Raw genomic sequence first — 26,853 nt, forward strand, 5'->3', positions numbered from 1 at the left:
CCAAAGCGATTTACATAGATATCAATAAATAAACAAAATGGCTCTGACCCCAAAGGGCTCACAATCTAAAAAAGAAACATAACATAGATACTAGCAACAGCCACTAGAAGGATGTTGTGCTGGGGATGGATAGGGCCAATTGCTCTCCCCCGCTAAATAAACAGAATCACCACTTTAAAAAGGTGCCTCTTTGCTCAGTTAGCAGGGGTGACAGAACTTTGCTTGCATTGACAAACCTCATTGGCAAGTACTCACTACTGCTTCTGTTCACTAAAAGTAGCATTGGGTTATTAATATGAAATGCTAAAAAAGGGACCAAATGAAATGACAGACAGATAGATACTAAACTATTACATAGGATTATCAAAACATCCATTCAAATATCCCAATGCCCCTAATACATAAGACTATCAGCTGCAAGAAGTGAAAGGCAAGAAGTGAAAATATTGTTAGTTCCCCAAGTTGTTGAAACTTCACCCAATCCCCAAATTTAGCATAACAGGACACTGAGCTGGACAGACCATTGGTCCGATCCAACAATGTTCTTACAAATCACTAGACCAATAGGATGTGCCATGAGACATTTGAATTTAGCCACCAAGGGCAACATTTAGCTGAATCTAATGTCCAGAAATAAGAGTGGAAAAGCAAAAGCATGACTCTCAACACTAATGAAGGGACTATAGAGATATAATCTACAGTATATTTGCTTTGGGGTGTCACATTTCAAGGAGGATGCGGCAAATCAGAGAACACTCAAAATAGTAAAACCATAAGAATAATAATTTGTAAAAGGCAGTCATGTGGAAGAACTGAATGTAGCTAGACCAAGAAAACAAAGATACAGTAATGGTTTTAAAGTACAAAAGAGAGATCTAGAATAAAATGCAGAGGAAGGAAGATCAAATTTATAAGAGCAGTAGATCAATCTAAAATGTTGTGGGCCTTGTGAGCTTAACATGATTTTTTCAAGAAAAAGTTCGATCAGTGTTTGTTTTTTCCATTATTACTGTAAATTTGACAATGTAAAAAAACATAACCTAAGAGATAAACCCCAAATTGCTTAATACTCAGTATTACAGGATACACACTGTAACAAGGCACTTTGTCTCCTCATCTCAAAGACATTGCTGCTTCCAAACCAAACTACTTGTAGCTTGGTCACTTGAGACAACTACATGGCCGTCTCACATTTATGTATTAAGGGATGCAAAAAGAGAGTATGAGGAGCACATAGCTAGAAGTCTTAAGGGGAATAACAAGAACTTCTTTAAATATATCAGAAATAAAAAACCTGCCAGGGAGGTGGTTGATCCCTTAGATCAGGGGTGGGGAACCTTGGCCCTCCAGCTGTTGTTGAACTACAACTCTGGCTGGGGATGGTGGGAGTTGTAGTTCAAAAACAGCTGGAGGGCCAAGGTTCCCCACCCCTGCCTTAGATGATGAGGGTGTGAAAAGATTAAGGGGAATATAGAGACTGCAGAGAAGCTGAATTAGTCCTTTGCATATGCCTTCACAGAGAAGGATACTGACCATATACCCTCTCTGGAATTGAACTTCTCAGGTTTAGAGGCTAAAGAACTGGGACAATTTGAGGTGACAAGGGAAGACCCTAACAGTCTTGAAAAAATAAAATTTAACAAATTACCAGGGCCAGGTAGCATCCACCCAAGAGTTTTGAAGGAACTCAAATGTGAAATTTCTGATCTCCTAGCAAAAATATGTAACTTGTCCCTATAATCAGGCTCCGTACCAGAGGACTGGAAAGTAGCTAATGCAACTCGAGTTTTCAAAAAGGGATGGGGGGTGGGGGATCTGAGAAATTACAGGTCAGTCAGTTTAACCAGTGCCAAGTAAGTTGATGGAAAGTATGCTTAAGGGAAAAAATGTTCAATATATAGAAGAAAAGGCCTTGCTGAAGGAGAGCCAGCATGTCTTCTGCAAGTGCAAGTCTTGCCTCACTAACCTTTTAGAGTTCTTTGAGAGTGTCAACAGTCATGTGGATAAAGGTGATCCAGTTGACATTATATACTTGGACTTCCAGAAAGCATTTGACAAAGGTCCCCACCAAAGGCTCTTGAGCAAACTTAACAGTCATGGGATAAGTGGTCAGGTTCATGTCCTGGTAACTGGTTGAAGGACAGGAAACAAAGGGTAGGAATAAATGAACAGTTTTCAAAATGGAGGGAAGTAGGAAGTGGGGTGCCCCAGGGATCAGTACTGGGAACAGTGTTCCTTAACTTGTTCATAAATGATCTATTATTAATTATTATTGTTGTTGTTAGATGGATCCCTGTCCCCAAAGGGCTCACAATCTAAAAAGAAACACAAGATAGACACCAGCAACAGTCACTGCAGGTACTGTGCTGGGGTGGATAGGGCCAGTTACTCTCCCGCTGCTAAATAAAGAGAATCAGCACGTTAAAAGGTGCCTCTTTGCCAAGTTAGCAGGGGCTGCTAACTTGCCACTTGCTTCTGCTGTGGCTGGTTGCACCAAAGGGGTCTCTCTAGTCCAACTCAATGTGTGGCACTTCCTCCTCTTTGCTTTGCAACATTTCTCCATGTATTTCTCCCTGAGCCATTTTTGGAAGGGCGGTATAGAAATCAAATGAATGAATCACCACATTAAAAGGTGCCTCTTTGCCAAGTTAGCAGGGGTGAGGAGTTGGGGTAAGCAGCGAAGTGGCCAAATTTGCAGATAATGCTAAACTATTTAGGGACGTGAAATCCACAACAGACTGTGAGGAGCTCCAAAAAGTTCTCTCCAAACTGGTGGAGTGGGAGACACAATGGCAAATGTGGTTCAATGTAAGCAAATAGGGGTGTGCATGGAACCGTCTGGCTTGGTTTGGTTCGAGGCCGGACTGGCCTCGAACAGAACCGGGCCAGTTTGGTCCGGCCCCCCATCGAACCCCCATCCCGGTCTGGTCCGGTCACAGACCGGCCCGTGAATTTTTTTAAAATTAAGTATATTTTAAGTACCTTTAGCCCCTTCGGGGGGCTTGCTGAAGCTGCGGGGTGTGTGTGTCCGCGCGGATTCCCTCTCCCCCCCGCCGGCCTTCCTCATCACCGCCGCGGCCTGCCGCAGCCGGGTAACTGAGCATTTTCGGCCCTTTCGGGCCTCCGTATGAGCGCGCAGCCGCCGTGCATGCGCCAATGCCCTCTGCGAGGCTTATCTAGTCCAGCATCCTGTTTCATACAGTAGCCCACCAGATGCTTCTGGGGAGCCCACAGGCAAGAAGTAAGTGCATGCCCTCTCTCCTGCTGTTGCTCCCCTGCAACTGGTATTGAGAGGCGTGCCTCTGAGGCTGGAGATGGCCCACAGCCATCACAATAGTAGCCATAGATAGACCTCTCCTCCATAAATTTGTCTAAGCCCCTTTTAAAGCCATCCAAGCCACTGGTGGCCATCACCATATCCCATGGCAAAGAATTCCATAGATTAATTATGCGCTATGAAGAAGTACTGCGAAACAGGATGCTGAACGAGATAGGCTATGGGCCTGATCCAGCAGGGCTGTTCTTATGATTTCATCTTTTGCTACATAGTAAGGTATCTCAGTCTAAACCAGGCATCCCCAAACTGCGGCCCTCCAGATGTTGCTGAACTACAACTTCCAGCATACCCAACCACAAAAAATTGTGTCTAGGGATGCTGGGAGTTGTAGTTCAGCAACCTCTAAAGAGCCGCAGTTTGGGGATGCCTGGTCTAAACTGAGCTTGTCTGACCTGCATCTTTTCCAGTTCCAGTTTTCCTGTTTTCTATCATAAGCACTTGAAATTGTTTACTCATTAGGATCCTTCCTCTCCTACTCCTCTAGGACAACCTCTTCAATGAGGTCCTAATAACCAACCCATCCTTCTACTGCAGACCAACCAAGTAGTAACCCTTTAATGTCTATTTCTTAAACATGTATTTAGTACTATTAGAATACATTCTTGGAAACCCAAGATATACATTCAATTTTTTTTAATCTTCACATGAAAAAATTCAAGGAATTATTTATATTTTAAAAGGGTGGGGAGCGGAGAGAGAAGAAAACCTCTAGGATGCCCAGGACATCAAAATGTTTCAATATTTTTTAATATAATAAAATCAGCAAAATAAATCAATGGCTGACATCCTGACTACATTACTCAGCTGAAGTCCCACTGGAATTTAGTAAAGTGTGCCATCGAGTTGGTGTCGACTCCTGGAGACCACAGAGCCTTGTGGTTGTCTTTTAGTATTATACAGAAGTTTACCATTGCCATCTCCCACAGAGTATGAGACGTTGCCTTTCAGCATCTTCCTATATTGCTGCTGCCCGATAAAGGTTACCAGCAGAGATTAAAACCAGCAACCTCTGGCTTGCTAGTCAAGTCATTTCCCCACTGCGCCATTAAGTGGCATAACTAACTTGCCATATTAATTTTAATGGGACTTCCATTGAATAACTTAGTCAGGATGTCAGCAAGTATTGTGTGCACCCTAAAGGGTTTTTCCTCTCTCTTGTTGTGTTCCAACAAGCTTCCATCCTTGATACGTTTTAAGAAATGACGACAAAACACGTGCCTCACTTTTCGACCTTCCACAGAAACACCTGAGGACCTCACACAGGGGAGATGTACAGGCAGTGTGGCTCCATCACCTGAATTTCCCTCTAAGCATTAAACTGAATGGACCAGAACCAAAAACAGAGGGAGCTGAGTGTGGGCACCCCATGTGAAGCTATCCTAAAAGAAGACCCAGCTACATAGCTCTCATCACAAGGAAGGCCACGCCTCTTGCATAAACTCAAGGGAAAGTCACCCATCATCATGTGAAGCATGCACCCCTTTACCTCAGCTGCCTTCAGGGAAAATATATCCTGCTCCAAAAAGAACCCAAGCTCGTAACCCTTATTAGGAAGCTGTAATGGAAAGCTATTTCAGATTAGGGATACATTTGGGGAGAAGCTGGACCCGGTGGTCAGGAAGGTCTACTAGAAAAGGTCTTAGTTTGGATTACTAGATGACTCCTGGCGGGTGGAGCCCTGAGCCAAACCCCACGGGTTGCTCACAGAAACATTTAATCCCCCCGACCCCGACGTATCTTTCTACCTATTACGCCCCAATTACACCACTCGCAGCTCTCCAGGGCGTTCCCACCTCCTCAACTGACCAATCCCCTGAGGAAGGCAGAGAAACCAACCGCCAGAGCCCCTCCCCCTCGGTCCCTCAGGTAAGGCGCGAGGCCCGCCCCAAAGAAGCTCCGCCCCCTCCTTCCTCTCCCTGCACTGCAGCTTGTTTTAAACTCGCCTCCTGTTTCGGCCCCTTGGTTTCCCCACCCACCGAATGCTCTTCCTCGCGACCGGCCAAACGTCCCGTCAATCCCGCCCCGGGGCATCCTGGGAGATTAAGTCCCTGCGCCCAGACTCGTCGTTTCTGTTTCCAACCCCCTCCATGCGATGAGGTGCGGGGGGGTGGGTTAAAGGACTACAACTCCCACAATGCACCACCAGGCCACACTCAGCTGAGGGGTCCGAGGAGGGCCCTTCCCGCAGGGCCCCCTTCTCTCCCCTTATTCCACCCGGCCCCCGAGTGTTAAGTTGAGGGGTGGTCGCGCCCTCCCGCCCCGCTATTCCCCGCTCCGCGGGCCCGCCCCTCCCTGCCTCGCGCGCGCTCACCTGGTCCCTGCCGCAGCCGTTGGTGAGGGCGGCGCATCCCCTCCCCGCTGCTCTCAGTCAGTGCGGCACCGGCGCGTAGCTCCTTGCCCTGCCCTGGACCGCCTGGCGCTTCGCCCGTGGCTGTGCCTGCTCCTGCGGGGGCCGCCCGGGGAGCATCCTCCCCCCCTCCCGCACCGGCCTCGGGATGGGTCCGCGGCGGCAGGAGGGAGAAGGTAGGAGGCGGCGGCGGCGGCACTGGTAGCGGGATTCGCCCACAATGCACCGCGCGCAGCAGCATCAGCATCAGCCTGACATCAGCTCCAGCCTCCGCAGCGCCGCCCCGCCCTGCCGGCTTGCACCGGGACCTCAGGTGCCGGCTGGCACGCCACTGTCTCGGCCGCGGTGCCTGCAGCCCCGTCCCCAGCGACACGCGCGCGTCACAAGCTCCTTTTTCCATATTGTGCTTCCCCGCACTCGTTATTCACACACACTGCAAAATCTTGATGACAATGAACACGTGATATATGCTGACACCGGTCAGCAGCGTGCATGCAATACTTTCCCAGCCCGCGCTAGACATGTTGCTGCTACAGGCACTCCATGGAACACACCTACTTTGGATGGAAACTCACTCCCTCATTCAAATGATAGGAAAGAGGATGGAAGCAGATATACAAAGTCACTAGTGCCAGGCGAACTTGCTTTTCACAGTTTTCTCTTGAATGATGAGAAAAATATGCGTGTGGCATTCCACTTTCTAATTAGCTCTGTGGCTGAAGTAAGGGTTTTGTTCGGCAAGAACGGTTGGTATGTACAGGGATGTAGCTATAATTGAGCAGATGGGTTCAAAGAACCCGGCCCCTGAGCTCCCGAGGGCCCCCTCGGCTCCACCCCTCCCTATTTTCATCATTATCTCCCTCACTCCAAGGGGCCACCAAAAAAAAGGGTGAACGGGGCTCCCTCTCCCTAGTTATGTCTGTATTTTAAAGACATTACCTTGCTGCTAAAAGCAGCCCAGGCACCGTGCAACAAATTAAAAGTCATACCATGAAATAGCTACTGTAAAACTGGAAGCCAAAAGAACACATTAAAATCATTTTAAAAGCACATAAAATAGATTTTACTCCATGTTTGAATGTGAACAATGAGGCAGCCTGGTGTACCTCCGTAGGAAGCTGATGCCATAATTGCATGGCCACCCATGGAGAGTAGCCAGCCCCAGGACCCAGAGATGTCACTGCCCAATGTGGCGGTCCACTGGGAGGTGGGCCTACTCAAACTGGAATCCAGGGCATGGCTAATAAGAATATTTTACTGGATTATACTATACCTTCACCCAACGGGACTAATTCCTAAATTTTTATCGGTTGAGCCGCAAGCATCCTGGAGTAGGAAGAGAACAGATAAATTTTGCCAAAGCAGACTATCTCCTACCCTAATGCTGGAGGCCGGCGAAAGCATGGCCCTTAGATTGGTGAGACAGAGATTGACTGACAAAGATTTACAAACTGAGAAGGCCAGCTTACCGCTTTTCTATGAATCAAGCTATGCTAAGGCGGATTTCATTCCGGCAGCGTACTTATTCACAATTAGGGATGGGCCCGGACCGGTCTGAAGGCCATTGAAATAGCCTCCGGACCGGTCCGGACCTGGGCAGTCCAGTTCGGGGGTGGGGGGTACCTTTAAGAGCGGCGGGAGGGTTTACTTACCCGTCCTGCTGCTTTCCCGCTCTGGCGCCGTAATCTTCAAAGTAATTGGGCCGGCAGGATACCTCCCTGCCGCCCCTCCCCCACTGCTGTCTGCAAACCTCCCAGGAGTGCTTTGCACGCGCACATCTCTCTTTTTTTGCGCATGCGTGCGCAAAGCACTTCTGGAAGGTTTGCAGACAGCGGTGGGGAAGGGGCGGCAGGGAGGTATCCTGCCGCCCCAATTACTTTGAAGATTACGGCGCCAGAGCAGGAAAGCAGAGGGAGGGGTAAGTAAACCTTCCCACCGCTCTTAAAGGTACCCCCCACCCCAGTGCCGGACCGCAATGTGGCGGTTCCGTGCACACCCCTATTCACAATCACCTTAAGCAAATTTAGATGGGCCTTTTCTAGGGCTAGGTTTAACATTTTCCCATCGGCTTTACTGTATGGGAAATACGCAAAATTACCTTATGAAGAAAGGAAATGCCTTTGCGATCAGGCGGTCGAAACTATGGCCCGCATTTTATTGAAATGTCCTATATATCAGGACATAAGGCTAAGGCATCAATTAATTGGTCCATTATTAAAAGATCTGAATAGAAAAGCTGATGACCTTGTGGTAATGCACTTATTAGATGATAAGGATACATCAACTTCTGCCACAGTGGCCAAGTTTTGTTATGTGGCCTTAAGATTACGGCCCTCAAAGGAATAGTTTTTCTAAGGCTTCTGGGAAGCTACAATTTGTAGATGTACTCCATTTTAAATGATCAATTGGTTGTTATTTAATGTTCTGAATTTACTGTAAGAATGCTTTGTCTTCTTTTTTGTAATTGTAAATGTTTTGTATTATTTGGTCAAAGACCGTAAATAAATAAATACAAATCCAGAGATGTCACTGCATAGAGAATGTCTGTCTTTGTGGCAGATCCCAAGGAGTAAGAAGGTAGAGAGAGTGGCGAGCATGGAAAGGAGGAGTAAATTCCAGATGAATATGCATAGATCATATCTCCCATTCTATGTCCGGAACTTTAAAAAAATAAAAGTGTAATGAAAAGGTCTTCATTTGCTTTTAATGATACTGGAATGCTTCCCCTCCCCTACCTTAAGTCATTTTAAAAATATGAGACATTAGAAAGCAAAAATGCAATAAATTGTTGGGTATGGCATAGGGACACATGATATACAACCATCTTTCTCAAGTGTAAGTGAAACTGATCTAGGTCTAGTCAGTGTCTGGATGAGTGATCACTTGAGAATGCCATGTATAGCACTTTGAGTTCCATGATGGGGAAAAGGCAGGATATAGGAACATAGGAAGCTGCCATATACTGAGTCAGACCATAGGTCCATCTCGCTCAGTATTGTCTACACAGACTGGCAGCGGCTTCATATAAATATTCATCGTAAAACAAACTCTTAACACGTACTCAGAAGATTCATCGCTCCCCACTCCCCCCACAAAAAAACAAGTATGCTCTCATGTTGGTGAAAGCGTATTTAAGTCTCAGCTTGGAATTTTATTTTTAGTGCCAGGACCTGTCCTACAATATATCAAGAAATCAGCGTGCCAGTCCTTACCAATGACAAACAATGTATTCCCACACACTTAGAATGTAGTAGTAGTGATTTATGAAATCCTTGCCCTGCTGCTTCTGAGATTGGCTAACAAAGTAAATGTAAAGAACCAGCGTGGTGTAGTGGTTAGAGTGCTGGACTAGGACCGGGGAGACCCGGGTTCAAATTCCCATTCAGCCATGATACTAGCTGAATGAATCTGGGCCAGTCACTTCTCTCTCAGCCTAACCTACTTCACAGGGTTGTTGTGAGGAGAAACCTAAGTATGTAGTACACCGCTCTGAGCTCTTTGGAGGAAAAGTGGGATATAAATGTAAAATAATAACAACAACAACAACTTTACTGGGAACAGCCTATATTCTGCAACGATATCTATAACAATTGACAATAAAATTCAGCCATCCCAGGTCCTTGGGAAGGACTCGATGTCTGGATAAAACAAACCAATCAATAACACCTGTCTGACTCTGTAAACAAGAAATAATAATAATAATAATACCACCACCACTATAAATGAAAAGCACATGGCATAGCTTTGAAGCAGGCTTGAGCTTTACTACTTTTTAGAAACAAGGTTTCTCCCCAGACTGTTGCTAATCAGGAATTAAAAACAGCAACTGGCTGAACAATAAGTTGAAATCTCTCCCTTTTTTGTGGGTGTTGTGTTCAGTCTCTCTCTCCCAATTCTAAGCCCTCAAAAACTTTAGATCGGTCTGGTTGACCGGACCACTCAACTTGCTTTAGACTGCTTGTTAACTTCAGAGACTTCCTCCACAAGCATTCCAGCTGGAACTCAGTTCACTTTCCACATAAAATGCACACTAGTGAGTCAGAAGTCAGCAGAAGTGCACACTTGCACAGGCTGTTCAGAAGCTACTTTAAAAGCTGCTCGAGGGACAAAGACAGTAGTTAGAGCTTGCAGGAGCCCACAGCAGAGCCTTTAGGCTTTGCTGAACACTCCCAAGTCTCACTGAAATGACACCCTTGTCCACAGGAAGCAGAAGCATGGCAGAGATGTTCCCTAAGGAAGAGAAAGGCTTATCACAAGATTGCTTATCTCTTGTCCAAGGGCAATCCTCACATACCCAGAAGTGCACAGAATCAGAATTCTGCATGTGTCATCCATTTATGCATCTGAACTTTGCAAAAGGATAATATATGAACTACTGAATGCATTTTGTCTTACTGCTGAGAGATGGAAATGATGTGTGCTTCAAGTGTTCCAAAAGGGACAAGCAAACCTTTCCATGTAAGCAAACAAAACAGGGGAATTACTGTACAGGAATGTCTGCAGTATCTGACTATACACCATTTTTATTACACATTAGTCTATCAGACATGATATCCAGCTTTGACATAACATAACACCTATGTCAAAGCTGCATAAAATGTCTCCCCACATTCCAACCCATTACCCATTGTGTGGGGGAAAGTAAGTGCACGTAGCTCCTCCCTGCTCCCTAGGCATGCTGCCATCCACATGTAAATTATTATGTTTATTTCTTACATTTATATTGTACTCTAGCTAATATCATACTCTATGATTAGGTAGCATTTGGATGTTCTGTCCCAAGTACCTGCGGGGACAAAGAAGTGATGTACACTCACTCTTCATCATTCAATGGGCTGAATCAGAGGAGACATCATCTGATTCAAGAGTAACATATTAGGATGCCAGGGTTAGGGCTTTTCTTTTAAGAGTTCAAAATGCCGAAGCTGCCTCTTGCTGAATTTTTCGACTCTAATTATCAGGATAGTTCAAGACAACAGCATCTTCTTACATTCTTAGTTTGGAATTCATGATCTGAATAAGTGTGGGATACAATCAAAGCAGGTATCTTTTAAAACAATGGAGGGGAGCAGGGTATTTTTACACAGGATCATGATGCAATTCCTGTGATATAAGCTGCTTTCTACCCAAACTCCACCTGCAGAGTATGCCAGCATGAATAGGATGGAAGCAATTACTCCTGCTTTCTTGTGTTCCAGTCTGTAGATTGTTATCTAGGAGGCCTCCGATTTTCAATATCTTATGCAAGCTTTTTCAGATCAGCTTGTTCCCACCACTATAATTACATTAAATCATATTTAAACGAAGCCATTATTTCTCAGGATAGAATCCACCATACTCTGTCAGTCCTCCCCACTTTGTAGCAGTCCTTATCCCTCTTCAATCCAGCCCAGTATTTCTTAGTTTTCCTTTCCACTCAACACACTTTTTGTGTTATTCTCAAACACCATATCTCAAAAGTCTGTTTCCTTATTGTTCATTCTTTAAAGTTAAAGATAAAGTTGTGCCATCGAGCCAGTGTCGACTCCTGACAACCACAGAGCCCTGTAGTCATCTTTGGTAGAATACAGAAGGGGTTTACCATTGCCTCCTCCCACGCAATATGAGATGATGCCTTTCAGCATCTTCCTATATTGCTGCTGCCTAATATAGGTGTTTCCCATAGTCTGGGAAACATACCAGCAGAATTTCGAACCAGCAACCTCTTGCTCCCTAGGCAAGTTACTTCCCATGTTATACTCCATACACATGAAGTAGCATTAAGTGGAATTATTAAAATGTGTGTGCTGTGGGGGTTGGACAGATACTGAACATAGTATGTTCCTTCTTTAAAATTACCTTTGGGTCACATCCTTAAGAGCTAAGTAACAGTATAACTTGTGCACAGAGACTGGGAAAGGTGAGGACAGCATCACAGGTGAGACAGAGCAAGATGAGTTTAGGTTGAGAGCTATGGGGCACAGAACAAACAAGGAATTCCACATGAAAGTATCCCTAATCATCATCATAGGTTTTTAACTGGCATTTAGAATAAATGAAAATACCCTTCAAGATGAGCAAAAGAATCAGGCATTGCCTAACTTGTCCTTTTAATTTCAATGGGACTAAACAATTTTCCTCATGTCTGCCAATGGGTATATTCAATCTATTTTACATAAAACCTATACCATTGCAGAATACATAGGAATACAGGAAACTACCATATACTGAGTCAGACCATTGGTCCATCTAGCTCATTATTGTCTACACAAACTGGCAGCAGCTTCTCCATTGTTGCAGGAAGGCGTCTCTCTCAGCCACATCTGGAAATGCCAGGGAGGCAATGTGGAACCTTCTGCATGCAAGCATGCAGGTGCTCTTCCCAGAGCAGCCCCATCCCCTAAGGGGAATATCTTAGTCTCCCATTCAAATGCAAACCGGGGTAGACCCTGCTTAGCAAATGGGACAATTCATGCTTGCTACCACAAGACCAGCTCTCCTCCGCAATCCAGTTTGTGTGTAAGGGACTCAGGGCCAAACTGAATTTTATGTGTAGCTGCTGCTCAGAACAGCAGCCTCAAATCTCATTTAAGTCTATTAGCAGATATGTGACAAAATATCAGGGCTCAATTTTCCAGCCCCTGCAAGCAGTGAAGCAGAGGCAAGGAAACCACACATGACATCAGGTAAGATACCTTATTTTACTAAATATTACCAAGGAGATGTGGAACTACTTCTTCGGACAGAGCTGCAGCTCTGTTAGAGCACCTGTTTTGCCTGCAGACAGTCCCAGGTTCAATACCTGGCATCTCCAGTTAGGGCTGGGAAAGACTCTTGCCTGAAACCCTGGAGAGCCACTGCCAGTCAATGGAGACTATACTCAGCTAGACTGATCAAGGGTCTGTCTTGGCATAAGGCAGCTCCCAATGTTCTCGGCAGCAGCCCAGCATTTCCTGTAACATCCAGGTTGCCCCCAAGAAACAAGACTTGGAAAGGTATAGAAAGAAGAGAAGATCTAAAAGAGAATCACACTTAAGGCAGTAATAGAAGAAAAAAACCTGTTTATTTCATAAACAGTAGTAGTAGAATTTTGTTCTTTCAGGATTCTTTCATTTTCAAGAAAAGATAAAGCATAATAATCTGAACAATTTCAGCTTCTGCATATATATATATATATTTATATATATTTATATTATATATACGAATCCTCTGAACCTCTACATCCTTCAGAAATTCCCATCTGCAGGAAGAGAAGGCAATGACTCCAATGACAAAGTAACCCAAAAAAGTTGAAAAGTTACAGAAAACTCGACTCTAAACAAAAGACACGCACACAAAGCCATGTCCATTCAGAGTGCTGGCGACGCACAGAACTACCCATCAGATCCAGAGCAGGGCACTTTGGCTCAATTTGGGACATTGTGTTTAGCAATTTAAATAGCTCTCATCTCCAAACACACATAATGACCTAGATTACCTTCTCTCCAGTTAGGCAGAACCTTCCTCACTATACACCCATTCCAACAGAGAGCTCTCCACAGCAGTGGAATGAAAAGCTCTGTCCCTTCTTTCTAGACTTGTGCTAGAACAGAAATGAGAACTGCTCTAGCAGACACCTCTAATAGGTATTGCATCTGTGTGTGCACATGTTAGATCATCCATGTATTTACCACATGGACCATCCCTACTTGAAATCAAAAGTCATTGGCTGAAGCTGGCACTTTTAAGACTGTGCTGCTATTCTTTTCTGGGATTTCAGTCATTGTTAGGCTAAATTATAAAATCAAGTAGGTTTTGCCAAGGCCAGATTCCTGCAGAATAGTAGCAAATGGGCAACAAAATACAGGAAATACTGGTAAAAGTAGTGAACAACTTTTCATCTAACAGCTTTTCCCACACAAGTGTAACTTGTGGTGCTTGCTTAATTTCGTAAGGTGAAGTCTGTAGTGGGGCAGAGGCCATGGCTGGACCTTCGAGACTAATACCTGGTCTTATTTCCCAAGGAAAAGTATGAAAAAAAACCTCCCAGGTGACCCTTTCTTGCCAACAATAGATTAAGTTCGACTGTAACCAGGGACATCATCCCTGTACATTTTATCACGAGTCACAAGGCAGGAATCCCAAAGAAGAATGTGCCTTTTGTTGTAAACCACCATACAGCTCCTTCCCACCTGACTGAAATCTAATCCTTTCCCTGCTGTTTTTGACCATGACAGGTGTACAGAGTGCAGCAGGGAAAGTGACAGGTAAGTCATCTGAGTGACAGGTAAGCTTCACTTTCAAGTTTCTCTTGGGTGAATTTGGAGCACCAGAAAGCCAGCTCTAATCATAAGTTTCATCGTCGTCCTCAAAAAAGAAAGAATCTCTCTCCAGATTCTCTGATTCATCATCATAAGAAATGTTGTCATCATCAAGATCTTCATCATCATACTCCTCCTGCCACTCAGGGACATACTCCTCATCCTCGTCGTCGTCATCTTCTTTGCCGCCATCATCTGTGTCCGGTGAATCAGATGTTTCATCAAAAAGCAACCTGTGTGAAAACAAACCATTGTAGTCAGGGTAAACTTTATACATTTTTCTGCGGCTCAGCCGTAGCCAAGCAGGTATCTCTAAGATCAGATGTCTAAGTTCTAACCACCTCTGGAGCCTTCTCCTCCATTCAGATAAAGGGCAACCACGTTGCAGGCAAGGCTGTCAAACATTTGAGGTGAGCCACTCAATTAGGCCTTGTCCTTAAAGCCTGAAAGTCATCACATACCACACCACACATGGAGATTCTACGGTGTTTCATGGGTTTGGGGGGACATTGTTAGATCTTTAAAATTCGGGAATTCTGCATTTGCACTGCTATTATGACTCCAGCTAGAATGGGATAAAATTACACATTCATATATTACAGTAGGCAAGGTCAGAGGAAAAAGAGCATATAGGGTCTATACACTTGCTCACAAGAGCATTTTGTCAGGCCTAAAGACCACCAACTTGAAGTACCTGACATTCCAAACTATCTAGCTCGTTGTAAAAGAAGAAAGGGTGGGGTGGGGGACAGACACAAGAGGGCACAGCTTTTGTCAGCTTCTTCTTTTTCCAGCCTTTACAACTCTTGTGTGTTAAACCGTTCAATCTACCATACATTCAATTTAGATTCTAACCCCAGTTACCTTGCACCTCACTAAGAGTACAACAAAATCCCAACACCTCCTGTTCCTGCTGCCCATATCATCCCCTCGAAGAAAACTCACTGTTTATAAGCAGAAGCAGCATTAGGCACATTGGATAACTTCATCTCCCTTTGTTCAGAGCCTTGCCGGCTCTGGAACCCTACACGGAAGTCCTGCCAAGAGACAAGAAAGCTCAGAAAAAGCTGCACTCTGATATTAACACCAAAGATTTCCCTCCTAAAAACATGATGCAGTTTTTAAATCCAGGTCTGCTATTTTATTAATGTCTCCCCTCTTGTTGTAATACTGAAAAAAACTAATTTCTGGCAAAAACAATTGGTACCTGAGTGGCATGCTGCAGAATTGCTAGGAGCCGTTCCTGGATCCTGCGCACCAGCTCTAGACCCGTATTAAAATGTTCTGCTTTAAGCAGCTGAATGGAGGAGGCAAGATCTTGGCACTGCAGCAACGTCTCTTCTGGAATACAATGCCCAAAACAATAACATTCTCCAGGTTGCAGGCTACATAGTAAGCAGTGAAAAGCGGAGAGTCAGCTGATCCATCAAACCAAGCTGCCATCAGGAAAAGCCTGGAGTATCACTTTGCCTCAACTGCAGTTAATTTTAGGTCAGTTCAGAAGAGGAACACAAAAGGGAGGAGATTCCCCTTTGTTCCCATTTTTCTAGCTTGGATAGAAACTAGAAGATTTCTAAGGTCCCTTCCAACTCTAAAATTATTTATTATTTTATTTACTGATTGACTGATTACATTTCTAGACTGCCCCATCCAAAGGGGATGATTCTATTAACACATGTGTGTGAAACAAGTCCTGAATGCTGTTTTTCATAGTGCTGGAGCCTCTGTGAAGGAGTCCACCCTCCTCTCTTGCCAGCAATGAAATAAAACTTGAGTCCTATGGTAGATGGGACACAAAAGTAGGAAAGGGGTCTAATGGAGGAACGACTACAAGCTGTCTCAGTGCTTTGGAGAATTCAAGTGTATCGGCTCCTCCTCCAGATAAGAATCTGGCAAGCTGAACTGAATTTTGGGTACTAAGATCACAATTAACAAGTTAATCTAACTCTACTCATCTTCCTACTGGCTAGCAGGCTGCAGCTGGCAGCTCTAGACAGAGGGGAGGGAGAGGACTACTCACATTCAGAGCCCCTCCAAGTTTCAGTCTAGAATGAAGACTGCAGCAAGATCCCATCCCCTCCTCAGGAACTGTGCATTCAGGCATACAATACTCAAAAGGGTACAAGCCTTATAAGCTTTAGTGGTCTCTATCTTATGATTTGCTCTCTGCCTCCATTTCGGACCACAGAAAGTAGATTTCTGGCCAAATTTCATTACTAATGTAGCAACTTTTCCCCCATTCCCAAGCACTTTCGTTAACTATTTTTCATACACACATTATTTTAGACTTTTAGACTTAGACTTTTCTTCTTCTTCTAAGGAACACACACACACACACACACACACACACACACACACACACTGTTTTAACATGTAATGCAGACAAGTCCCTGGATTGGAGTTATCTAGAACAGTGATAATCTTGAGACACTTTGTCTTTTGGGATTATCAGTTTCCTCTGCCCTCCATATTACCAGCATTTTCTAAATCTGTCTCTCAAGGCAGAGGCTGGTTCATCTAGTCTTACTCACCTAAAAGGATTTGCAGAGCATTGGTATGCAGCTCCAGGTTCTCCGATTGCTGTTCCATGACATCCATCTTTTCCGTGTCTTGATTATAGTAGCTGTACACACAGGAGTAAGCCAGCACCTGGGAAAGTGCACATATAGCACCATATTTTACATACAAATAATGGGCAGCTACTTTTTTGTTTGTTTCCAGGAACTAATTCATATATGCATAGTTAACATTCCTGCTCTATGTTATTTCTGGCATAATCCTGGCCTGAATGGAACATCCACTTACAGGCACATGAACAGAAAGTCATGGGCAGACTAGAGATAATTCAGAAGAGAAAGAATCTGATCCTGGCAAGATTGCCAATCAAAACAATCAGAAAAACTAAACCCTTGTCTGCACAAGGGGTTTTGTTGCAGGTCAATGCAGACTTTAGGCCTGTATTGGGCAACTGAAATACTCTCTCTTCAGGCTGCGCAAATCAGGCATGACGTTATAAAGTTAAAAACTGCATGGTTTCAAGGACAAAATCTGTTTCTAATGAATGCTAGGGCTGGAATAAAATGGATTTTATTACTGCTGCCTATGAACAGAGCTTGTTGTACTCCTGTTTTCACTTTCTATAGCTTAAAAGGGAAGATGTGTTTACTGCTTTTCCACCTAATATTTATTTATTGTTAAATTTATATACTGCCTTTCATTAAAACAATCCCAAGGAGGTAAGACTTCAGTAGAATTGTAATAGTCACCCATAATGGTATATATGGCAAAGAAAAAGACGCAGGAGCATATGCACACAAGACAGAAAATCTGGGCTGATGCTGGAAACCAAATACTGTAATGCCCAAGACACAGCCAAGTGTTCCCAGAATAACCAAGCACAGACCCATACAGAATATGCTTCTGATACATGAAAGTGGAAAAACAAAACACTAGGCACAAAAATTCTGCTCAGAATTTGGATACAGAGCATGTACAACCACAGTAGAATCCCCCTATTAGCCAAACCAATATAATTCTGCATCAATGATGAATCAGGCTGTTTACAAAAGGTTATATCACAATAATAACTAAAGACCCATCATACTTTAGGTGTTTTTCAAATGAATTACAAGTTTTTTTCTTCTTTTTCTGCATGTGCACTCTCTTACCTACCTTATTATCCAAAACCAAGTTGTTCCATTTACCTGAATATGTCCTTCAAACATGTAAAAAACTAAACTAAACTGGGTTTCAACTTGTGCCAGAAACAGAACAGAACAACTGCAGCAGAAAAGGAGAAAGCAAAGACAAGAGGAGTGCATGGACACCCCACAGTCTGTTTCTCAAGAGTTATGCACTTACTTTTCGTGCCTGTTCCAGTATTTTGCAGGCATCGACAACAAATGTCAAGGTCCGAATCTTTGGCACATCACTGATAGTGGAAACTCTATTTCGCAGGTTCACAGCAAATTCCTGCAACAACCAAAAATATACTTCCAGTTTACGTGCTGTCTGCTATAGTTTCCCTGTTGCCTGCATGGACATAAGCATGCATTCCCTCCTCACCATCATTCAGGCACTGGCTTACTATCAACATCTATTCCCACTTCAGAATAAGATCTCACCCTATTTCTTCATAGTGAAACAACTTGGAGAGTAACTGATCTGTTTAGCTGAGAGGTTGACTGTTCTACACAGGGCCAAGTTCCACATGAGACAAATTTCCAGACTTCTTCACTAGAAAAAGCCAAAGTGGTCTTCATGGACACTTTCTACCACTAAAACTAAAACCAGCTGTTTATGAAATATTCTTGCCCACCACAGTTGGTGAAGCTTGATAATCAGCAGGCAGTTTTTTCGGATTACAGGTGAAACTCGGAAAATTAGAATATCGTGCAAAAGTCCATTAATTTCAGTAATGCAAATTAAAAGGTGAAACTGATATATGAGACAGACGCATTACATGCAAAGCGAGATAAGTCAAGCCTTAATTTGTTATAACTGTGATGATCATGGCGTACAGCTCATGAAAACCCCAAATCCACAATCTCAGAAAATTAGAATATTACATGGAACCAAGAAGACAAGGATTGAAGAATAGAACAATATCGGACCTCTGAAAAGTATACAGTGTACTGTGCTTGATTGGCCAGCAAACTCGCCTGACCTGACCCCATAGAGAATCTATGGGGCATTGCCAAGAGAAGGATGAGAGACATGAGACCAAACAATGCAGAATTGCTGAAGGCCGCTAATGAAGCATCCTGGTCTTCCATAATACCTCAGCAGTGCCACAGGCTGATAGCATCCATGCCACGCCGCATTGAGGCAGTAATTGCTGCAAAAGGGGCCCAAACCAAGTACTGAATACATATGCATGCTTATACTTTTCAGAGGTCCGATATTGTTCTATTCTACAATCCTTGTCTTCTTGGTTCCATGTAATATTCTAATTTTCTGAGATTGTGGATTTGGGGTTTTCATGAGCTGTACGCCATGATCATCACAATTATAACAAATTAAGGCTTGACTTATCTCGCTTTGCATGTAATGCGTCTGTCTCATATATCAGTTTCACCTTTTAATTTGCATTACTGAAATTAATGGACTTTTACACGATATTCTAATTTTCCGCGTTTCACCTGTATCTGTAAATACTGGTTTGGAGGAAAGCGACCATCAGATAAGTAGGAAATGTACCTACTTAATCAAATTCCATGCAACAGTATTTTATTTTATTTTTTTAAAGGATGAGCCCAACCTACTTTTTAAATTGTAGTCAAAGATTACCCTTCTGGCACTGACAGATTCCCACAACTGCTGATGTGAAATAGAATATCATTCTACATTGTTCTGTAACAGTTGTGGTTTCTGATTGGACTTTGTGTATGGGTAGTTCAGGGATGATGCTCTGCATAGCCTCCAAACACCAAGAGAGGAAAGCCTCCCATGTCTGGTGCAGGAACAGCCCTATCACATAATATGAGGAATCAAGCTACTTTCTGGCAGCAGATGAGGAGAGCAAATATTAAGGTGCTTTGCCCACTTTATTTATTCATTTGATTTCTATACCGCTCTTCCAAAAATGGCTCAGGGTGGTTTACACAAAGAAATCTATATTATTAATTCTCCTGGGTGTGCCTTAGAATGTGCGTCCCAGCACCCAGCTGATTGGCGGGGCGGCGGAGGCGCCTGAGTGGCTGAGGCGCACCCACAAGGCAAGTGGCGGGCCCAGCCTGGTGAGGCATGCGGCGGCGGGCCTGGGCCAGTTCGGCCGTGGAGGCCAGGCTGTGGCAGTGCACCAGGATGCGGAGGCCAGGCGGCAGCAGCATGCTCGGCCGTGGAGGCCAGGCAGCAGCGGAGCACCCGGCTGCAGAGTTGGACAGGGGGAGGAGGGAGGACAAGAGAGAGGAGGAAGGGAGAGGGGTAGGGCAAGAGAGTGGGGCCGGAGGGAGGGGAGAACAGCCGGCCCTGAAGAGCACACAGATGCTCTGTGCGGGTTGGCAAGTAATAAATAAATAAGACGGATCTCTGTCCCCAAAGGGCTCACAAACTAAAAAGAAACATAAGATAGACACCAGCAACAGTCACTGGAGGTACAGTGCTGTGGGTGGATAGGGCCAGTTACTCTCCCGCTGCTAAATAAAGAGAATCAGCACGTTAAAAGGTGCCTCTTTGCCAAGTTAGCAGGGGCTGCTAACTTGCCACTTGCTCCTGCTGTGGCTGGTTGCACCAAAGGGGTCTCTCTAGTCCAACTCAATGTGTGGCACTTCCTCCTCCTTGCTTTGCAACATTGACTGTCAAGGAGAAGCAGCTGTGGCAATGTGGCTATTACTCCACCTGCTGTCAAGGCATGGCATGGCTGCCCATAATGGCAGCAGCTGCCACCACCCTAATCACAGCAACGCTGGGCAGCTGCAAGAGCTGCCTGTGGATACCCAGCCTAGCCCAAGAGTATTCTTACCTGCGCTTTCTGCTCAGCACCACAGCAACAGCCATGGCTGCCCTGCAACTCAAGTCACTCTACAGGCACTCCAAGCCAAGTGGCCAGAAAAAGGGGAGAAGGTAAGAGAGTGTGTGTGCTTTGGGAATTTGGCACTCTGCTTCAGGCACCAATATATTTTGGGCCATTACTTTGTGCTATCCTGGAACTTCCCAAAGCTCCAGGATACTTCCTTTTCAATGCAAGGACACTTCCCAAGGACACTTCCTTTTCAATGCATGCCCCTTCCAAACAGAGGAATTTATACAGAGAAGAAGGAGAAGAAACTTTCAGCCCAGAACATTACCCACCCCCAAGTCTATTTTAGCCCATCTGAAGTGATTATTCTGGAAAAGAAATTGTTATTCTGGGGGGGATATTCAGGCCTTCACACCACTTTATGTGTAAGAGCAAGACACTAAATATCCTCAAATCTGAGATCAACATCTTTTAGCATGGTTTTTGGTAGGAGAGAAGTGCACGATTAACTTTTTTTATGCTACTGACAGAGAGAAAAGCCCTACTCCCCTACTAAAAGGAAACTACTATCTGAAGGGCACCTCCTGATACCAGAAGACATATTCTCATTTTTGAGCCTACCTCCTGAAGGAAAAAAGGCTTATAAGGTCACCATGTCCATAACTTTTAACTTCTGTGTTTACAGTTAGATACAAATTACATTTATAGAACACAAGAGTGGGTCCTAGGGGATACTGAGGAGGCTATTTTTATTTCAATCTGCCATTTTGTTTCAAGATGTCAACCACTCAAAGTATAAGCACTACCCTTTAGAACTTGTGTTGACAGTCAGAGGCGCTCTTAGCCACAGACCTTGGGGATTTGGGCCGTGGCCTCCTGCCCCTAGGGGGCTTCCCTCAGAGCCCCACCAAAGCGCAGCTGTGTGGTGGCGGCAGTACTTGGGGGGAGGGTGGGGGAGTGAGAGTTCCCCTTTATCTAAAGATTTTCCTCGGCCCAGGAAGGGTGGGATGGGGTGCGACAGTGGCAGTTGCTGCAGGGAATTAGGGGGGTGAGCGAAGAGGCAAGAGCTCCCCCTTTTACTGGGACAGGGGGTGGCGAGCTCCTTCCAGTTCCCCTCCCTCCTTCCAAGTGACTGCACGAGCCTTTAGGTGAAGGGGAACTCCCCCCTCCTCGCTCTCCTCACCCTCCCTGCAAGTATTGCCGCCGTCAGACAGCGGTGGCGGCTTCTTCTTTTTAACATAAAAGAGGGGACTTCCCCCCCCCGAAGCCACTCCCCATTCCGCTGCAAGCAGCAGCAGAGCTCTGGGGAGGCCTCTACAGAACATTTGGAGGCCCCCGTAGGAAGAAGCAGTGGCAGCTGCTATTTCTTTAAAAAAAATAAGGGGGGTCCTTGTGGCAGGGGGCCTTGTGGAGGGGAGGAGCCTCCAAAGCCCTTCAGGTCCAGGTTTATTTTGGACCTAGGTGCACCACTGTTGACAATACATGGGAACCCCTCCCCCCCGCCACCATCTTGAAACGAGATAGGGGCTACTCAAAATTATGAGCACCAACTGAATCATTTACAGTTGGATTGCAAATAAGATTCACAGCACATGTGAAGGAAGGGCCTAAGGCAGGCATCCCCAAACTGTGGCCCTCCAGATGTTGCTGAACTGCAACTTCCAGCATACCCAGCCACAAAAAAGTTGTGTCTAGGGATGCTGGGAGTGTAGTTCAGCAACATCTGGAGGGCCGCAGTTTGGGGATGCCTGGCCTAGAGTATGCTGACAGAGATCTTTTCATTAAACCCCCCAAACTTAAAAGCAGATGATGGTCATGCACATTATAAACACCTCCTTTAAAACTGTATAGAGGGTGGGCAGGGGGAACCAAGTGGACAAAAAAACCCCAATTTTCAAGAACGGTAAATAAATACTATCTAACAGATTTCATTCTAAATCCTAAATATGACTTGGATGTGAGAAGAAGTAAGCTCCACTTAAAACTATTGCTCTAAAACAGAAGCAGACAAATCCACTTTTTATTGCCTTTCCTTACTGAATGAGAAGGGTTGAACTGAGGTCTTGAACTGCACTTATCAACAGAAACCTATTGTAACTATAAAGTCCAATATGGTCTAGGTGTGAGACAAATAGTGGCAAGATGAAGGTCTGAAGATGGAATAGCGATCCTTACCCTTTCTTGATGATGGAAAGTGCATCTTTCATTGTAGTCCTGGAAACGCTTTTCCTGTCGAGCTGCTTTGCTCACCTAAGGAAGGGAAATGGGAAGTTGTTATACCTAGTGTGTCAGTACACTCTATGTATGTCTTGGACTCTGTAATCACAGACTCACCATAGCAGAGCAGTTGTAATAATCCTTGTGGGTTGGCTTCCAAGGCTTCAGGCAACGCCAGCAAAACCCATGGTTACATTTGGCACAAGTCATACTGCACAACACAGAAAGAAGGATAGTTCAAAAGTATGGCTAACAACTTAATTTCAAGGATCAGGCTAGAACAAAAATTCAGTAACAGCAAAATACAGATTCAGAGCTATTCAGTGTCTGATGAATGAGGACTATGAGCCATCACTAGCAATTACTGAACAGATCTACTGGGGCCACAGGTCTACTCTTAAGATCTTAAGAACATATCCACAAAACTTCTGGAATCTGCCACTTCACCAGCTATCATTTTATCTGAATGGGTACAATGTGCTTGCCTTCTGTTTCAGACATATTTGGGTCAATCTGAATAACCAAGTTCCCGAGCCACCAAACAATTCCTTATCACTTTGAATTTTTATGGCATTGACACTTCCCAATGGCAACATTCTGGATTTGATCTTCATCTTGCTGGGACCCATCCATTTTTGATTACATGCACAACCAACTCCAGTCTGCATTATCTCCTATTCTGTATGAAATATTTACTATGGGCAATAAAACGAATACTGCTATATATTATTCTAGGATAGTATCTTTTCCAGTGGATGTTTTCTAGTAACTTCCTTGTATCTTTTTTTTTTTTTTAAGATTCTGAGCCCCTTTAGAACGGAGAACCATTATTTTGATTGTTTCTTTTACTGTGTAAACTGCTTTGAGAAACTGGTACGCAAATATTCTAAACTAACCTATATCTTGCTCTCTTTACAAGTAGAGCTGAGAGCAAAACATAGGTAAAACTGTCAGTATAAGACCCTATTTGCACATATTTCTGACTGTCATGCTTCAGATATTCCTCCTAAAAATGTTTAAAGACAAGGTACCAAATTTTGAATTGCATCCTTTTTTTTTTTAAATGTGTGTTTGAACATTTGACCAGTGTAATGTATAGGGCAGAGCATCTGCGCCTCAGCAGCGTGTCCCTCCGCTCCCCTCACATCAGCCCTCTGCCACTGTTTCCCCCATCGCTGTTGTTTTCTCGCCCACCCACCCCCACCTGCCTGGCTTCTTCCTTCCCCTGCCTGCTGGCCCACCTGTCTCCTGCCCACGCAGCTGTTTTGTCTTCTTGCTCATCCTGCCGCTGGCTGTCCACCTGCCACAATTTTCTGCCGCCGCCGCCATTTCCCCCTCTCCCACCCGTCCTGTGACTAGCCTATCCGGCAGCTCTCTGAACTCTCACAAGAGCTGCCACGCATGGGATTAGTCATGGGTATGCCTTATAGAATTAAATATATAGAAGATAATTAATTAATTAATATTTGTACACCATCCTAAACTTTTGTCTCTGGGTGGTTTACAGCAAAAATAGAACAAATTAAAGCAGAAATCAAAACCTTAAAACAATTTAAAACCACAAATCAGGTTAAAAAGCTTGGGTGGTTATAACTAAACAAGTTGTTCTAGTAAGAACTAATCTGCCTACTTTCCTTTCACTATCCCTACAACTAGACTACATTGTTTTAAAATTTTAAAATTGTGTTTTACATTTCTTGCTTTTAAATTTTTGTTTTGTTTTTGTTTTTAATTAATGTTTTACTTTTTAATCTTGTTGTAAACCGCTCAGAGACGTAAGTTTTGGCGGTATAGAAATATAATTGATAAATAAATAAATAAAATTTGGTCCAAATTGGTTAGGCAGTTCACAAATTAGTCCACTTGCACCTCAAACGTTAACACATCTGCCATCTTGAACTGGGATAGATGACATTGTCACAAACTATGCTTCCAAGGTGTCAACTGTACCAAATTTGGTCCAAATCAGTTCCCACTTGCACCTCAAACGTTCACATGCCCACCATCTTGAATCAGGATAGATGACATCATTACAAACTATGCCCTTGAGCTGTCCCCAAGTGTCCCTACAGCTGTAGCAAATTTGGTTCAAATCAGTTAGGTGGTTCACAAGTTAGCCCAATTGTGCCACAAATGTTCATACATCCATCATCTTGAATCGGAGTGGATGGCATAATAAACTACACCATTGAAGTGTCCCTGTGTGTCACTCACTACAACTGTACCAAATTTGGTCCAAATCAGTTAGTCCACGAGTTAGCCCCCATGCGCCTCAAATGTTCACGCACCCACCATCTTGAATTGGGGTGGATGACATCATCACAAACTGTGCCACTGAGATGTCCCTACAACTGTACCAAATTTGGTTCATATTGGTTCAGGAACTGTGAAGATGATGGGGTGGGGTGGACAGATACATGGACAGATCCACACACATTGCTGGGTGATCTCATAAGCCTACTGGAAAGTAAGCTTTAAAAAATGTTTTCTTGCGGTAGATACCAATCGATGATGAAATAATTGTTTCAACTTTTCTTCACTGAGTGACAGAATTTTAATATCTTTCAGTCTCCATAGCAAGACACAGGTTTCAAAACTCATGCCATTCCTGTATCTCTTTTGAAGGCAGAAGTGATTAGAATTATGTCCATCTACTCTGAAAGGATCTGGAAGAGAGTGATCAAAATTCTCCAGTTGCTTGTTAAAGACCCAGGACTGACCCAAGTTTTTACATATTCCCCAGACTGACTGGTAAACCTACTGGGTCTCATTTTACTTCTTTGCTCCTAAAACCACTACAGCCTCTCACCTCATGAATGAGGAAGAAGGCACAAGGTGACTGATTTCAGCACTCTGAGAAGGAAGAGATGGTAGATGATATCAGTAATCCAGCACAAGTACAATTATCAAGCCAAGCCAAGTCAGGCAGACCTCCAACTTCTTTAGAATATAGTTGCAGAACTGTCAACATGTATGAGTGCCTTCTCTAATGTCATCCAGGCATCAAGTGAAAGCTTGTTTAATTTATTTCAAGATTACATTTTAGTGTTTTTAAGTTACTGCTTATTTTGTATTTAATTTTTGTATTTTTAATGTGCAACTTTGACATTTATGCAAACAAATTTCTTGGTACATCACCTTGGATACACACTAGAAAAGTGATTCACAACACTTAAAACTACCAAATAAAAAGATACTCACTGAAGACACCCCTCATTTTTCTCTATTTGAGCTTGGCAGCTTGGGCAGCGCTTGGAGATGAGTTTGGCTAAGTGCTTACTTTGGGCTTCCACAGTCATCCCTTCATAGAACCCGCCATCATCCATCCACTGGGACATGTGACTGCAGCTGGCAGGATAGTGAGCCTATAACAAATACAGAACCCTTTGAGTTTGGAAAGAAGGTGGGTACAGGAGGATATGATAGAGGTATATAAAATTATACATAGTGTGGATCAAGTGGAGAGTCTCTCTGATAATACTAGAACCTGGGGTCATCTGTTGAAAATGAATGCTGGGAGATTCAGGACAGACAAAAGGAAGTAATTCTTCACACACTGTGTAGTTAAAACTATAGAAAACACTGTCACAAGATGTGATGGTGGCCACCAACCTAGTTTTACAGTTCTAAAAGGGGATTCGACCAATTCATGAAGGATAGGGTTATCAGTAACTACTAGTCTTGAGAACTGTATAATTCCATCAGAATCAGGTGGCATAACCTTTAAAACTAAGTGCTAGGGAACGCCAGCAGGCTGGGGTGGTTGCCCTCTTTTCCTTGCTTATAGGCTTCCCAGATGCATCTAGCTGGCCACTATGTGAAACAGGATGATGGACTAGACAGGCCTTTGGCCTGATCTAACAGCACTTCTCTTACATGCTGCAGAGAGCGGGGGGGGGGGTCTAAAGTAGTGCTTTCTCCAACTGTATTTCAGCCTTACCTCTGGAAAATTGCAGTTGAAACAGGAGATCCAAGAGCACTTTGAACAGGCTTCTCCACACCCAAGGCCTTCCTTGCAGAGGATCTGATCACAGCCCTGAGGATTGGTGCACCACGTCAAGTTTGAGCAGCACTCAACATAACCTCTCAGGAGTGCTTTCTCATACTAGAGAGGAAAATAGAAGAATGGTGGTTCTGAGGTTCTCATACAAGATAATCATTTATTTGGAAGACAATCATTTGATATTTCAGTATTACCCTCACATCAGATTTG

At 44.1% G+C, this 26,853-nt stretch overlaps 2 protein-coding genes across 13 annotated transcripts in view; both read right to left on the bottom strand.

The window, feature by feature from the left end:
• The window catches only part of TTBK1 (tau tubulin kinase 1), a 179,179-nt gene extending 173,285 nt beyond the window's left edge, over positions 1–5,894 (bottom strand). For 2 of the 11 annotated variants that reach the window (XM_053312886.1, XM_053312830.1), the window contains exons 1-2: positions 4,824–5,163; positions 1,967–2,129 (exon numbers count right to left, since the gene is read on the bottom strand). The gene's annotated coding sequence lies outside the window, so the exon portion shown is untranslated. Of the gene's footprint in view, positions 1–1,966; positions 2,130–2,982; positions 3,529–4,823; positions 5,165–5,648 lie in introns of those variants that run through there. The other 9 variants (XM_053312951.1, XM_053312957.1, XM_053312842.1 and 6 more) reach the window with 8 other exon arrangements.
• Positions 5,895–12,707: 6,813 nt separating this feature from the next.
• The window catches only part of LOC128352424 (cullin-9-like), a 121,293-nt gene continuing 107,147 nt past the window's right edge, over positions 12,708–26,853 (bottom strand). For both annotated transcript variants that reach the window (XM_053313005.1, XM_053313008.1), the window contains exons 33-41: positions 26,581–26,745; positions 25,842–26,005; positions 22,758–22,851; positions 22,599–22,673; positions 17,825–17,935; positions 16,495–16,612; positions 15,171–15,304; positions 14,909–15,000; positions 12,708–14,196 (exon numbers count right to left, since the gene is read on the bottom strand). In XM_053313005.1, coding sequence (XP_053168980.1) covers positions 13,986–14,196; positions 14,909–15,000; positions 15,171–15,304; positions 16,495–16,612; positions 17,825–17,935; positions 22,599–22,673; positions 22,758–22,851; positions 25,842–26,005; positions 26,581–26,745 — 1,164 coding nt within the window. In that variant the 3' untranslated portion in view covers positions 12,708–13,985. The remainder of the gene's footprint in view (positions 14,197–14,908; positions 15,001–15,170; positions 15,305–16,494; positions 16,613–17,824; positions 17,936–22,598; positions 22,674–22,757; positions 22,852–25,841; positions 26,006–26,580; positions 26,746–26,853) is intronic.

This window comes from Hemicordylus capensis, chromosome 1 (genome assembly GCF_027244095.1).
Source record: "Hemicordylus capensis ecotype Gifberg chromosome 1, rHemCap1.1.pri, whole genome shotgun sequence".
Classification (NCBI taxonomy): domain Eukaryota; kingdom Metazoa; phylum Chordata; class Lepidosauria; order Squamata; family Cordylidae; genus Hemicordylus; species Hemicordylus capensis.